The sequence below is a fragment of the Carcharhinus amblyrhynchos genome, chromosome 5 (genome assembly GCF_965287045.1).
Source record: "Carcharhinus amblyrhynchos chromosome 5, sCarAmb.v2.hapA, whole genome shotgun sequence".
Classification (NCBI taxonomy): Eukaryota; Metazoa; Chordata; class Chondrichthyes; order Carcharhiniformes; family Carcharhinidae; genus Carcharhinus; species Carcharhinus amblyrhynchos.
The window spans coordinates 94,313,409-94,327,978 of NC_137328.1; the positions used below are offsets into that span (position 1 = coordinate 94,313,409).

The 14,570-nt window shown below is 42.7% G+C and overlaps 1 protein-coding gene across 3 annotated transcripts in view; it reads right to left on the reverse strand.

Annotated features, from left to right (window-relative positions):
- LOC145343187 (ras-specific guanine nucleotide-releasing factor 2-like) overlaps positions 1 to 14,570 on the reverse strand; it is a 213,633-nt gene that overhangs the window by 44,330 nt on the left and 154,733 nt on the right. The window contains exons 15-17 of one of the 3 annotated variants that reach the window (XM_080189203.1): positions 13,412 to 13,800; positions 9,545 to 9,607; positions 5,500 to 5,664 (exon numbers count right to left, since the gene is read on the reverse strand). In XM_080189203.1, coding sequence (XP_080045329.1) covers positions 5,500 to 5,664; positions 9,545 to 9,607; positions 13,412 to 13,800 — 617 coding nt within the window. The remainder of the gene's footprint in view (positions 1 to 5,499; positions 5,665 to 9,544; positions 9,608 to 13,411; positions 13,801 to 14,570) is intronic. The other 2 variants (XM_080189204.1, XM_080189205.1) reach the window with 2 other exon arrangements.

A 14,570-nucleotide genomic window follows, 5' to 3' on the forward strand; every position in this document is an offset into this window, starting at 1 on the left:
GACCTTTCTACATGAGTGCCTAAATTCACTTATCCCCACTAAGTACCTACAGTCCCTTAATCTTCCTAATCTTCTACTACGTCTAGGTGTATCCCCAGCTGAGTTTGAGGTGAATGTGTGTCCCGTGAGTTTACATGGTTAGCAAAGGATGAGACTTGGAGACAATTTTAACTCAACCTGTCCGAGGGAGGTTAAAAACACTGAGATTACTTACTTGTCCGCAAGCCACCAGGAACTCACCACTCCAAATTTTAACCTACTCTATTGCGCATGTAAGGATACCTGCCCTAACTCAGCATGGGTTTTTCTTCACATTACACGTGGCAGTTCAGGAACAGGTACACTGCTTTTACTTCCTTTTTGCTGCAGGTTTTGTGGGTGGTGTATGCAATGTTATACTTGACCTTAATCCGTGCCAACTTTGTTATGCTGATTCCCGCTGGCAGCAGTATCTTTAAGTGACAAACAGAACAACCACCCTCACACCCACATTATACAGCAGCAGTTCCAAGTCATGAGCTCTGGAAAAGGGAATCTGAGTACTGCATTGTTCTGGCACTAAGCTGCGCACTTTGCTTCCTGCCTCCACATTTATTATGCCATCTGCTGGATTTTGCCAGCCAATTTTTCTTGCCCCACGCAACCTTTAGAAATATTAAAGTATGCCTTCGAGAATTAAGCTTCAAAAAGGTTAACAAAAGTTTTGCTCTCAGATTTGCATGTCATCACTGTCAAGATATTCCTTTGCAAAATTTACCTAAAAGCTTAAATAATAACAGACAACAAGGTACAGGCACCTTGGATGGGTAGATGAAGAGGGAGGGAATAGAAGGATAGAGACTGAGAAAGGGTAGAAAGCTTTTCTTAGTTTGGTTAGGGCATCATGATTGGCATGGACTTGGAGGGCCGAAAGGCCTGTTCCTGTGCTGTACTTTTCTTTGTTCTTTGTTTTCTTTCTTCTTGTTCAGCTGGAGATGGTCAGAAGACCAGGAGGGGTCTTCTTGGGGGAGGGGTTATCAGTATTTGTGATAAACTATCACAAAAGCAGGTGTTGTCGGCTTTTTGGCGAAGATGAAGCATTAGGACAAGCCCAGGATGGGGTGCAATGTCTCATCCTGTCAGCCTGGGTCTTGTTTGTCACTCACTTATGGGGGAGCATGAATTGGATTCAATTTGAATTGGATTTCTCGGTTGAAATGAAAGTACCGAAAAAACAGTTATAACCATACTGGACAAATTGTGAGAAACAACATACAGAATCTGGTTAGCCCATGAAAGATTATTAAATCAAACGTAGCTGCACAAGATTTTCCAGCCTTTCCTGCTGGTTGGATCTTCTGGCCCCACTGACGGTGAGACCCCTCCCCACCCCGCCTCCTGCTGTGGGTTCCCCGACAGCAGAGGGTGAAAACCAACGGAACCCCTGTTGCCCGTAGTGGAACCAAAAGATCCCACTGGTGGATTGCCTGCACAAAACATGCCACGGGGTTGGGGGGGAGGGGGCAAAAAATCCCGCCCACCATCTTTGAAAATCCATGACGGTTCTGCTTGTCTCCTGCTGTAACTCCAAAAGCAGCTTGACAGAATCTACTGTAGGATTGTGATAGACTCATAGTCATGGAGAGTTTTGCAGCACCACAAACAAGGCCCTTTGGCCCATCTTGTCAGTGCCACCTATCAAGCACCTTTCCAGTTCTTTAATATACCCAGGCTTTTCCAGCATGCCTTGTAAGGGAAGGAAGCACTACTTACCTCTTCAGGCACAAATGACTGATGTAAGAAGTCCCCTCACTTCCCCATTCTCACTGACTCTGCAACTTGGACTGGGTCATTGCTGGAGGACACCGGTGTCATAACAGTGGCTTAACTGCCAGGATCACATCCTGTAAATTTTACCTGCAGCACATCTATATTTCGCCTTCAATTTGGGACCATGCCTTTTCTGTATCAGTAAGTGGTTCATAGCAAATAACATCTGGCGTAAAACTACAAATGTTGGAAGTACACAACAGATCAGTCGCCATCTGAGGTAAAATACAAAAGCAGAAGGCTGCGGATACACGACGTCTGAAATGAAAGCTGAAAATGCTGGAAATGTTCATTAGATCCAGCAGCATCTAGGGAAAGAGACACAGAGGTGGGATTTTCCAACCATGCGTGCTCCAAGACCAGAAATTCCCAAAGTCAACGGATCTTTAAGTCTGCTAAATCTTCTGTCCACCCGCTACGATTCCCATGGTGGATGGGATGGGAAAATTCTGCTCACAGTTAATGAACAGGATTTTCCATTTAGGGTTGGAATGTTGACATGTGAGTCCCAGCTCACACTATGACGGCACAGAGTTTTGCTGATTTGGCCAAATTAAGGAAGGCATGCCAGCTTTCAAATCTGGAGGCCCAAATAGGAAGCCCTCCGAAGCTTAGGGAGCTGCAGCCTGCTGTTGCAGTTAAGAGAGAGAGGGAAGATGCTTTCACCACAAGGTGCCCTCTCTGGGCTGTTAAAATATTTGGAATAACAAATAGCCACAGCTGCTGGACAACCATCGTGGAGGGGAAACCACAATGGCTGCACAGGAAGGCCTGCGGCTGTAGCTGTAGCCAAGTAGGAGGGAGGCCGCCCTCAAAGTTATCCTCAACTGGAGACACAGCTCAACATTTCCAATCTGTGGTCTGCAACGCCATCTCAGCCCCTCTCTCCACAGATACTGCCAGACCTGCTGAATTGTTCCAGCACTTTCTGTTTGTACGATATCTGAAATCGAATAGATGGTTAACATTTTGAATGGGATTCTTTGTTAGAATAGGTAATATCTTTGCAGTGTCTGTGCGTATCTTTGCAGGACTAGAACAAAGTGGAGAGAAAGAACAATAGGCATGAGTCAGGAGTACAGATATGCTAACTACTTTGGCAAAGAGGCAACAATACATAAAAATACATTTCTGAAATTTAATGAGTTTTTGGTTGATCGACAAGATGTTATGATGGAAACAAGCTTTTTGCCAAAGCTGCTGAGAAAAACATACAAGTGGAAGCAGACTTTCTTCTAATCAGGCCAGAGAACTTGGGTTCTGTTTGGCAAAACTTAGAGGCCCTTGGATTTGAAATAGAGGAACTACTAAAGTTGACCAGGCTTAAACCATGCAGTTTAGCAGATAACAGCTCTTGACTCTTTCCTAGCTAAGACCATAACAGCAGGGTTGTTCACAGTCCAAAGATGGGTGGGTTAGATGGATTGGCCATGCTAAATTGACTCTTGTGTCAGGGGGATTGGAATGGTGAATGTATGGGATTACGGGAATAGGGCCTGGATTGGATTGCAGTTGGTGCAGACTTGATGGGCCAAATGGCCTCCTTCTGTACTGTAGAGATTATATAATTCTATGATTCTAGGTAACAGCACATGAGGCACATGTAAGGTCTGGCAACGTAGTCCTAAGAAGTTTATAATCTCAGTTTTATTTGTGTTTATGCTTGTTATTATTTCATTTATTGTATTTAAGGTTTGTGGGCCTAGTGGTTTGCAAAGCAGTTTTCTTAAAGCTATTGCCCCATTGATGCACAGATCTTAAATTGTAACATGTCAGCCCAGATCTTCCAAGCAGCGGCAATGATCCTCAGATTGCCACAAGGCTCAAAGGCTCCCCCGAGCACATTTCTTCTGGAACCTTCCAAGCTTAATTTCCACAGAGCAAAGTCGGGGTAAGAGGGCAAGCCCCCCTTTTATGGCACGAGCTGCTGAATGGTCCAATCTGAATATGAGTGAATGGATGAGTAAATGGGTAAGTGGGGAAAGTAAGTGAGTAGGTGAGTAGGATGGGTAAGGGGCTTAGATTGGTAGGTTGGGTAGGTGCATAAGTGGGTATGTGTGTGTGAGTAGTTGGGATTGTGGGTAAGTGGGTAAGTGAATAGGTGGGGAGGTGGGTTGGTGAGTAGGTAAGTAAGTGGTTAAGTGGGTAAGTGGGGAGGTGGGTAAGTGGCTATGGAGGGAAAGTGGGTGAGGTGGTAAATGGGTGAAGTGATAGATGAATGCATTGGTATATGGGTTGGGCGTAGATGTGTTAGGTGTTCAAAAGCATAGTCAGTCAGTCAGTCAGGGGATAGCAAATGGGTTGGAGGTGTAGTTGGGTTGGATTGGGGGTATAGTCAGGGTGTCGGGGGTGAGTCAGTTCAGGGAGTGGTCCGTCTAATCTGAGGAGGTGTGTGGGGGGAGGGGCCTGGTTAATTGGGTTCAGGTGTTGTCAGAGGATCATGGGGCCAGTTGGGATGGGGGTGGGGTACATGGAAGATGGCTGGAGGGTCAGTTGTGAAGTCATGCAGAAGACACACTAGGTTTCAATCTGTCTTGACATTTTTCAGGTAACTATTCAGATAAGAACCGTGGAACTCTCTGAAGTCCCTAAATGTAGCTCAGAGTCAGAGAGGGTCCTGGGGAGCAGGGGAATTGTCCCTCTCCCCCTGCCAATAGGGCTGCATGTCATGACTCCCACAAGGTCCTGCCGCATGTCTCTGAAAATTCAGAGACTGAAAGGTTTGGCCCATCATCTGGTACTATAGCAACCCAAAATAATGCAATAAAGGGAAAGGATTTAATCATTGTACGTGAAATGTGAATTGGCACGATACACACTCACATTCACAACCCATAAAGACAAAAAGCAGGGTCACTTTCTCCCTGAGGTCCAGCAATCAGTCATGCCAGCTAGCCAGTCACTAACAGTATTTCACAAAGTGCGAGTAGCAGATTATTTAGTTCGCTGCAGAGGATAAACAGTTCCAATTTCTTATCACCAAGTGTGTCATCTTGGAGTCAAGTCCACTCCCAAAGCGAACCTTTCCTATTTCTCTGTTGAAGGAGAGTTGTTGTTGTTCTTTAAGCAACTGGCAAGTGCTGGTCTGAGTCCAGAAACTCACCTTGGACAATTATGTGGGCAGCACAGCTCACCATCAACGTACAAGGGATTTTATACACTACAAGAGATCATCTGAGTTAGGCACGAGACAAGCATTAGTAAAACAAATGCCTCACAAATGAAAGGGAAGAAAGAAAGAACGTGGATAGAAGAATCCCACAAGAAAATCAGCGAGATTTTGAAGTCAATGTAAAGATCAGAAGGAGTTAGTCAATCCAGGAGGAAGTTGAGATACTGTTCTTTAAGGTTGTATTGAGGTTAGTTGGTAGGATACCAAAGATGGAAAGGCTATGAATGACAAGGGAAAAGGTTGAGGAACTGTCTTGGTAACTGGGCTGTAATTTGCTGATGCCATCAAATCTTCTCTGCTTCCCTAGTACAGACAGAGCCATAGCATGAACAGAGGAGGCAGTGTGGGAGATGGAGTGGGTGGGGGCGGGTGGAAAAACATGTAAACCAGGCCCAGGCATCAGCAAGTGAAGGCACAAACAGGTAAACATGGCTCTGCAGCTCCAGCAATTTCTATCAATATGTTCCACCCATTGGCATACTGAAGCATACAAAACGAATAGGAGAAGGTAGCTTTACCTCCCATAGAAACTCGTCTAAACTTTTCCTGCACTCCAGAGGTTTCGGCTGGTGGACTCCCGTGTCCTGCTGCCGCTGTGGCAATAGCGAATGCTGAAGTAGGAGACACAGAGCATCGTGTATTGTCCATCTCCCTGCAGCCAGGTCCCATCACACCCGATTGAACTGCATTATTTAAATCACACAAAGGACATTCTTAATTCTACCAGTCTGTAGGTACAAGTTAATGCAAATTGTAGGACACTGAATAGTACAGTATTCTAATACTTTGTCTTTGACCCTCATGACATTGATTAAGCCATTGCTGGGATTTGAATTAATTTGGCAAAAGTATAATGTTGTAAAATGTTTCTAAAGGCAATTTAGAAAGTGAAGTGTGCAGAATATCAAAAGGTTTGAACAACGCATGCTTAATATTGTTTTCTTCTAAGACACTGATGTGTATATATATCTATCTGACTTCAGTATACATTGCAGAAACCAACTTTAGAGATCATTTTAATGTTGACTGCAGAATTGTTATACACACCATATTGTAGCTTTGTGTATGCAATACATAATTTACAAGCTCTGAATTTCCTCTTCCCTCAATAACAATTACACCATTGTTGCACTGTTCAGTAGAGGGAATTACACATAAGACTCCTGGGGAAGTTCGTTTAATTATTTTTGATGAGACTCAGTGCAGAAGCTGTGGGGGACATTTGGAACTTGGGCAATTTTAGAATTGAAAATTGAGAGAAATGCATACCGAACAGCCAATCACGTTCACCCAAATTCAAAATGAGCTCCCATGTAACACGTTGGCATTATCCCCCCTCTTGCCAGAAAACTTCAGTGCAACAATAGCCTAACTCTTAAGAAGTGCTGCACTGAAGTAAAGGAGCAACAGAACCCTGTTCAAAAGCAAGGCATGCAACAGAGAAAAGGTTTTGCTGGCTATTCTCACCACATCACTTGATGGTGGTAGACAACATCACCAACAGTTCTGATTACACAATTGTGCCCACTTAGGTGTCCATCTCATGTACAAGAAATGCAACCGGCCTCTCTGAAGAAGATTTCCAAGTCTCCCTTCAAGACCTAGAAGACAGGAGCCTCACTCTCCTGGATCTTTCTTTCACCAAACTTGTCACCAACATTAGTCATGGTGCCAGCAAGAGCTGGCATTGCCACTTCATCCCAACTGGTTTGATCAACAATGCAGAAAAAAATTCATAAGGGTAGCATGTCACAGTAATCACTCCTTCCTCCCTCCTATACTGGGCACCACCACATTTTTCATGCACTTAAATATTCAAACTGCCAACCCTTCACACTGATACCTGTGTAAGTATGCCTACAATTCTCTCAACACATACCAGTTCTTTGCATAATCCCAAAACGCCTTCTTCCACTCTAACCTTCTCACACGCCCACATTTGTCATTTTACCTCTTCCAATACCATCCTTAACCCAATCCATATCATTCTACACACACAACCTACCAGCTCATTTACTTGCTAGAAAATAAATGTTTGTTTTGAGATATACTTAGCACTCCTATTTTATTACTGAATCTCACAGTAAATCAGGAATGACAGTAAATTAACCGATAGGCCATTCAGTAGTTTTAGACTTCATTGCAGAAATAAGGATTCCATTCTGGGCTAAAGAGATGGGCTTTGGCATCATTTGATAGCTTTTATAAAAGAAGGTAGGGCTGAGGTGCTGCCGCTGCAGTCAGATTGTTGCTTAAGATGTCCTGCAGAAAATGCCTTCTCATGCAGCAGTAACTGATGACAAGAGTCTGGTTTGCATCATGGACAAGTATTAGCTGCTGATCAGTTGGTATCTTGTCACCATGGCTGCCTGTATCCTGGGAAATCCAGTGAAGCTGCTTTGTTGCCTGTCAGGTGTTGATGACGTGGACAAATCTGGCAGCTTTGGAAAAGGGTATCTATCACTTGTTGGATACATGCTTTGACAGTTCCCCTGTTAGTGTTGTACAGACACATTGAAACAGTGCAGAAGAATACAGAGCAGTAAATGTTCAGGATTGAAGTCACTGTTATTGCCACAGTGAAAGCAGTGGTGAGAGTGCAGGGATTCTGCAAACCTTCATCATGATGTCAGGCAAGATGTCTTAAGGCACTCTTGGAGAGGATGCACAGCTTCCCAGAGGGGTGCTCAGAGGCCAGGTGTGGCCTGTGCCAGTGCTGGGGAAGATCATACCTGGTGGTCTCCTGTTTTCAGCTATGCTGCCTACTTCTCCTGGCCTGGACACTTGCTATTCCAATTCCTCTGCCAGCTAGTATAATGGCAAAGGAAGTTTGTCCATGAGGAAAGCTTTTCCTTGTCTGAGTTTCATCTGAATGAGAAGAGTAGCCACTAAAAGCTATGTATCAACAGAACAATCGCAATACTTTGTATTTACCTTAGTAGTAAAGTGCTCCTAACAGGACTAATACTATGCCATGGGAGGCAGTCATAAATACAGCATGACATAGCTAAGGAAGTTCTTAATTATGACCCATTGTCAAACAGTTAATAGTCAAATGACAAAAGAGAGGTAAGTGTAGTGATTTTGAGTGAGCTTGATAGAAAGTGGTTCAAGGTAATAGATGGATGTCAAAGTGGGGACAGAAAATACCAGGAACATGTTAGGAATGTTCAGTGGAAGTACAGCTCGAGACCAGGGTGGAGTTGAACGTTACATATTGTACAGCTAGGTGATGAAGAACTATTCAAGCCAGCCAACAGAGAATGAAGAGACAAGAAGAGGGGAGAGGTAGGAGGTTATCAGGCAATTGAACAAGCAAGGAGGAAGAGCTGAAAGCTGTAGAAACCACTTAGGATCAAGATAAACTGAATTAATACGTCACATAGAAGCAATTGGATGGAAAAGTCTGACCTTAGAAACTGTTTACAATATTGAAAGCAGTAGCATGAATGCATTGCGAATCTATTTTATGTGTACAATCAAATGCAAGCACTCGTTAATCAGACATGTATCATACAAAATATCGGATTAAGTTAGCAAACTAGAGACACACTTAAAAATAGACATAAAAGCAGCCTCTTGCAATTCAAAAATGACATTCTGTAAACGCAATGCTTTTTGAACAGGGTTTATGCATAAGTTGTCTCCATTTTACAGTGCAGTATAATTTTGATGAAACTTGAGATATGGCTCAAAAAATGTCACCAGGGTCTCCCAGAAATGAATGCAGTTTTCTATACACTATCCAGTACACCTATGATATCACTTTTCATCACTCGAATCCAATCGCAACAGCTACAATAAAAACACCATGTGGCATTTTCCTGGGACACGACCTAACAATGAGGATGTTCCCAAATGGTGTCATTGTGAGCCAGGAAATCCATACTATTTCTTTACAATGCATTCGAGAACAGAGTAATAAATAAATGCAAGCAGAGCATAATCTGCACCCTCAGTGAATTGTGCGGCTGTAATCACATTGCTGGGTTCAAATGATCTCCTAAACCATGAGAACAGTTTATGTTTGTCATCAAAACCCTACAACTAGATCACTGCTTGCTTTATAATACATCTCAGGGAGTGAATTTCCATCATAATTCTTCGTTCTGCTATTGGAGAGTTTTTGTTTCTGTTGATGATTAAAAATGTATGTCCCGAAGGAATGTTGATTTTATGGAAATTCCCCCAGGATGTGCTGCTGTTACATTTCTGCAGCAGGGCTGACAGAATTCAGGGTTACGTTTACAAATTGGAGATATTCACTCCGCTGCACAGATTATAAAGCACCAATCCAATCAAGAGAATGAAACAATGGGAATGAATTTCACTGGGCCTTCTGTTCCATTGGTTTAAACAGAGTTTGGCTGAACAGTCACTGTAGTTACTGCAGCCGACCTGGAGAAGCCCTGAGGAAATTCCCCATAATTCCAGAAACTAGGAATCTAAAGCTCTGTTAGTCTACGAACGCACCTGACTCCCATCACTGGGCTCCATTAGCTCCCTCCTACATTTATCTCAACTACTTTGAGTACCTTATCTAAAGTTGTAGACACAGCTTACCATCAAGTTTGAGCAGCTGTTGGCTGAGGGGAACGTTTCTAATATAATATTTCTGTCGTAGCCCTGAGTATGTCAAGTGTGAAGCGTTAATTCTTCTTTTTAAACAAAATTCTCTTTTTAAATGAACAATGTGAACATTTTTTTCAAGAATGTAGTTTTTTTTAGTGATAAATATTTGTGTTTATGTACAAAAAAAGGTTTCACTACATGGCTTTACAACCCTGCTGTGATGTAAGGACAAAGGATTATTCAATCGTATTAGGTCAAGGAGCGTTGCAAGGTCTATTAAAACAATGTTTGATGTTCATTATGCATCTTACTGTAAAGCAAAACATTTGGCTTTGTTACTTAATTCCAGTTCCTGCGTAACAACATTCGAACATGAGAAATAGGAAAGTAGGAGCAACAGCGGGCTATTTGGCCTCTCGAGCCCACGACACCACTCAATAATGTGGCGATGCCGGTGTTGGACTGGGGTAAGCACAGTAAGAAATCTCACAACACCCCAGGTTAAAGTGCAACAGGTTTATTTGGTAGCATGAGCTTTCAGAGCGCTGTTCCACTCATCTGATGAAAGAGCAGTGTTCCGAATGCTTGAGAGACTTTTTATTTTGCCCATCATTCAATAAATTCATGGTTGATCTGAATGTGGTCTAAGTCTATTTTCCTTCTTGCCCCCACCTCCGCCCCCCCCATAACCCTGACTCTCTTGTTGATCGAACATCTTTGTAGCTCAGTCTTGAATACATTCAATGACCCAGCCTCCACTTCTCTCTGTGGAAAAGAATTCCATAGACTTCATGACCCTCAGAGAAACAAATTCATCTTATCTCAGTTTTAAATGGGGGGCCTCTTACTTTTCGACACTACCCTCTCGTCCAAGATTATCCCAAAAAGGGGAACATTGTCCCAGCATATACCCTATCACCACTGCCTTCCCTAGAGCAATTAGGGTTGGGGGCAACAATGCCCTGTTGAAAAAAAATCAAACCCCTCAGAATCTTGTTTGTTTCTTTTCAATAAGATCATCTCTCATTCTTCTAAACTTCACAGTAAAGCTCAACCTGCTCAACCTTTCCTCTTAAGACAACCCTTTCATTCCAGTAATCAACCAAGTGAACCATCTGTGGGCTGCTCCAAATCCAAGTCTTTCCCTCAAGTACGGCGACCAAAGATGCAGACAGAAGTGTGGTCTCACCAACGCCCTGTAAAGTTGTAGGAAGACCTTGCTACCTTTATATTTCAACCCCTTTGAAGGAAAAGTCAAGATGGTGGCGCAGTGGTTAGCAGCACTTCCTCACAGCATCAGGGACTCAGGTTCAATTCCAGCCTTGGGTGTCTACCTGTGTGGTGTTTGCACATTCTCCCCGTGTTTGCATGAGTTTCTTCTGGGGGCTCAGGTTTCCTCCCACAGTCTAAAGATGTAGGGTTAGGTGGATTGGCCATGCTAAATTGCCCCTTAGTGTCAGGGAGATTAGCAGGGTGAAAATGTGGGGTTACGGGGATAGGGCCTGGCTGGGATTGTTATTGGTGCAGGCTTGGTGGGCCGGATGGCCTCCTTCTGCACTGTAGGGATTCTATGATTCTATGAAATCTGATGCCGGAACATGTAAAATGAATTAGGACAGTTGGCTAAAAGCTTAATCAAAGAGGCAATCTTTAAACAGCATCATAAGGAAGGAGAGAAGTAAAGGGACAGAAAGATTCAAAGTGGAAGTTCCAGAATTCAAAGTCTAAGTTGTTTGGCACACGGCTGCCAACGGAACCATGAAATTACAGTGCACGGAGAGCTGAGTCAGGGAAGGACAAAGATATCAGGAGAGTTGAAAAGACCAGCAGTGATTATAGAGCAAGGGAGAGCCAATGCTATGATGGAATTTGAAAACGTGGATGACAATTTTAAAATTAATTCATTGCCGGTCTAGGAATCAATGTAGGTCAGCAAGCACAGGAATGAGTGAATAGAACTTGGTTTGAGTCAAATTACAGGCACTAGGGTTTTGAATGATCTTAAATTTATGTAGGACGGAAGCTGGGAGACCAACCAGGAAGGCATCATAATATTCAAGTCTAGAGGTATCGAGGCAGAATGCGGAGTTACGGTCAGTCATGATCTTATTGAACGGAAGAGCAGGATGAAGGGGTCAAAATGCCAATGATTGCCCTTAATTCATATTTTCGTACAGATAACAAAGACATAAATGAGGGTTTCAGTAGCATATGAGCTGGTGGGATATGTGGGGGGAGGGGTCTGTATAGATGTCAGAGAGGTTCAAAACTGCTGGCTTATTTGTATCAATTTCCCCTCCTGTAACAAACTGTGAAATAATATTTTAATAAACAGAGGCTGGAATTCTGCAAGCTTGCTCGCGACTGGATTTTCCAATCCCACCGTAATGAATGGGGTTCTGGCAGAGCGTCAAATTCTCCGTTTTCTCTGGCAGCAGTGCTGGGGCAAGCGAGATCGGAGAATTCCAGCCAGAGTAGTAACTCAGATTTTGGAGACAATTGGAGAGAATGTTCAAAGATAACAACTAGAATAAACTGGAAACCTCTACCATCATAAATGGGTTACAGTACCATCCACTTATTTGGGCCATCTCATATTTTCTTTCATTTGATTAGGAAATACTCATTCATTTTGAAGTAGCTTTCAACTACCTCCAATATTCAGTCAATGTCAGTCAGTGCAAAACACACAATACTAATGACATTGCTAAAATGAAGTTATTAAAATACATTAAAATTGAGCATTGTAAAATTATCCTAAATATTTGCTCAGGAATGTTAACACAATTCTGCAAATCGATTGCTGCATTAAAATAAGTGTCTGTCTGACTGTACAATTTGCCTGCCATATTCCCACTGGACTTCTCAATTATTGGTTAGATTGTGATGTGTTGGCTCTATTGGAGAGCAGCATTCTTTCTTAAAGTGATGCCTTATACTTGACCACCACTGTACCCCTGATTACAGTGAGGACTGAACTGTGCAGTTGTCTAATAATGCACTGCTATGCAGCTCTATCTCTAAAGTTACCTTCCAGGTCTGCTTGTCAGGTAATTAGATTAAATTTAGTTGGTGGTCTAACTTACGAGTGGACTGGTCTACATTCCCTAGAGTTTAGAAGAATGAGAGATGAATTGAAATATATATCACTCTTAAGGGGCTTGACAAAATGTTTTCTCTAGCAACACACAGTCTCTTAATTACAAGTTGGCCATTTATGACAGAGATGAGAACTTTCTTCACTCAAAGGGTTCCAAATCTATGGAATTCACTACCTCAGAGGGCTGTGGGTGCTTGTCCATTGAGTATATTCAAGATGGAGATTGGTAGGTTTGTTGTACCAAGGGAGCCAAGGGGTATTTGGATCAGGTAAGAAGATGGAATTGAAATAAATGATCATTCATGATCTTATTGAAAAGTGCAGCAGGCCCTAAGCTCCAAGGGTGCCTCTTGTTCCTACTTCTTATGCTCAGTGCATGTTTGGCCACCTCAGCTGAATCACAGAGAGGGATAAACCTACCCACTTTTCTCATTTGCAGCTTCTGGTGAGTTTGCCATGGATTAACCTTACATATGGACATGTCCATAGGTAAACCAGCCTAACTGTGCTGATCAAGGCAGTTAATATTAGCTGAATGAAGAGACCAATGGGGAATTTTTAAAAACTGGTAATTGAACTTAACCCGTTTGCTGACCAATCACAGACAACATTAAAGGCAGTGACGGTAATCAGGAGAATAAGTATTGGCAAGTAGCCTCAAAGTATATGACATAAAGAGACAAACTTAGCGGAAAAGAAAGACAATCACAGAAGAGGGACAAAATCTAATAATAACAAATAAGTAATATTTTCTGTACCTCTCCTGATGCTTCTTCTTAACTTGCTGCAAATATCAATGCGGGGATGCTCTGAATTTTCCTCTGTGGACAGAGGACACTGGTCTGGGGATGAGGAACCTTTGCTCAGATCCAGTGGTGTTTTGCTTGCTAGGGGAGGTGGAGAGGTAGCTGGGCTGTAAGCAAAGGTAGAAGTGCTGGATGTGGAGGATGTGGAAAGGTCAAGAACTCCTATTCTAGAATTCACAGGGGAACTGAGTGAAAGTTTCCGAGTTCGGACAGGAGAGGACGTCCGAGAAAGAGACAGCGGAGGAGGCGAAGAAAATTTCCGACACAGTCTTGGGGACTTTCCATCATTCATGTGCTCAGATCTGTTGCTTTGGTTAGTTGCAAAAAACAGTTCCAGTGACCTATGAATGAAAAGGGAATGTATAATTGAAGCAAATCAATCGCCACAGGACTCCAGGATATGTCCTACTATACAAATGATAACCGTCAAATAGTAATATGAAATATTGAGATAAGTTATACATAAACCACTTGGGTAGGTTAACACCTGGTTCTGGACATATTAGTTGACTTAACAGAAAACATTCGAGTAAATCAGTAACTGGGCATCTCCTAATTCAATTTCTTAGTCCTACATGATAGAATGTAACATGTGAATTTGGTCAGAACTATATCACCTCTCTGACAGGGGCCTTATTTGCCAGCCAAGCTTATAAATTGAAATTCTTTATTATATGGCAAATTAATTTCTCCCCCTTGGATCTTTCAGGGACATTTAGCTATAGTAATAAATGTCAGCTTCCACCAATTTGGGTAAAACATCGACAGCCCATCGGATTGGAAATGGGGAGGTTGGATTTTGTTAATTCATCTGCTGACAGGACGGTGGGAACATTTACAGGGGTGTAGTCACTCCTCAGACACAAGGACTGTAAATATCTTTACGGCATCTTTTAGCCTTTCCATAGGCCGCCTACGAAGAAACAAAGTGGCTGTTAATACCCAGTACAATAATTATGATACAGAAAATGGAGTGTGAGCACAGGTGACAGAGCAGCACAACTATAGAATCCCCTGTCCATGGGCAATGAAGTGAACAAGCAACTGCTGGAGGTATGTGTCAAGACAGCTATCCTCTTTTTTAGTTCTAGGGTACCTTCCTTAGAAGGTA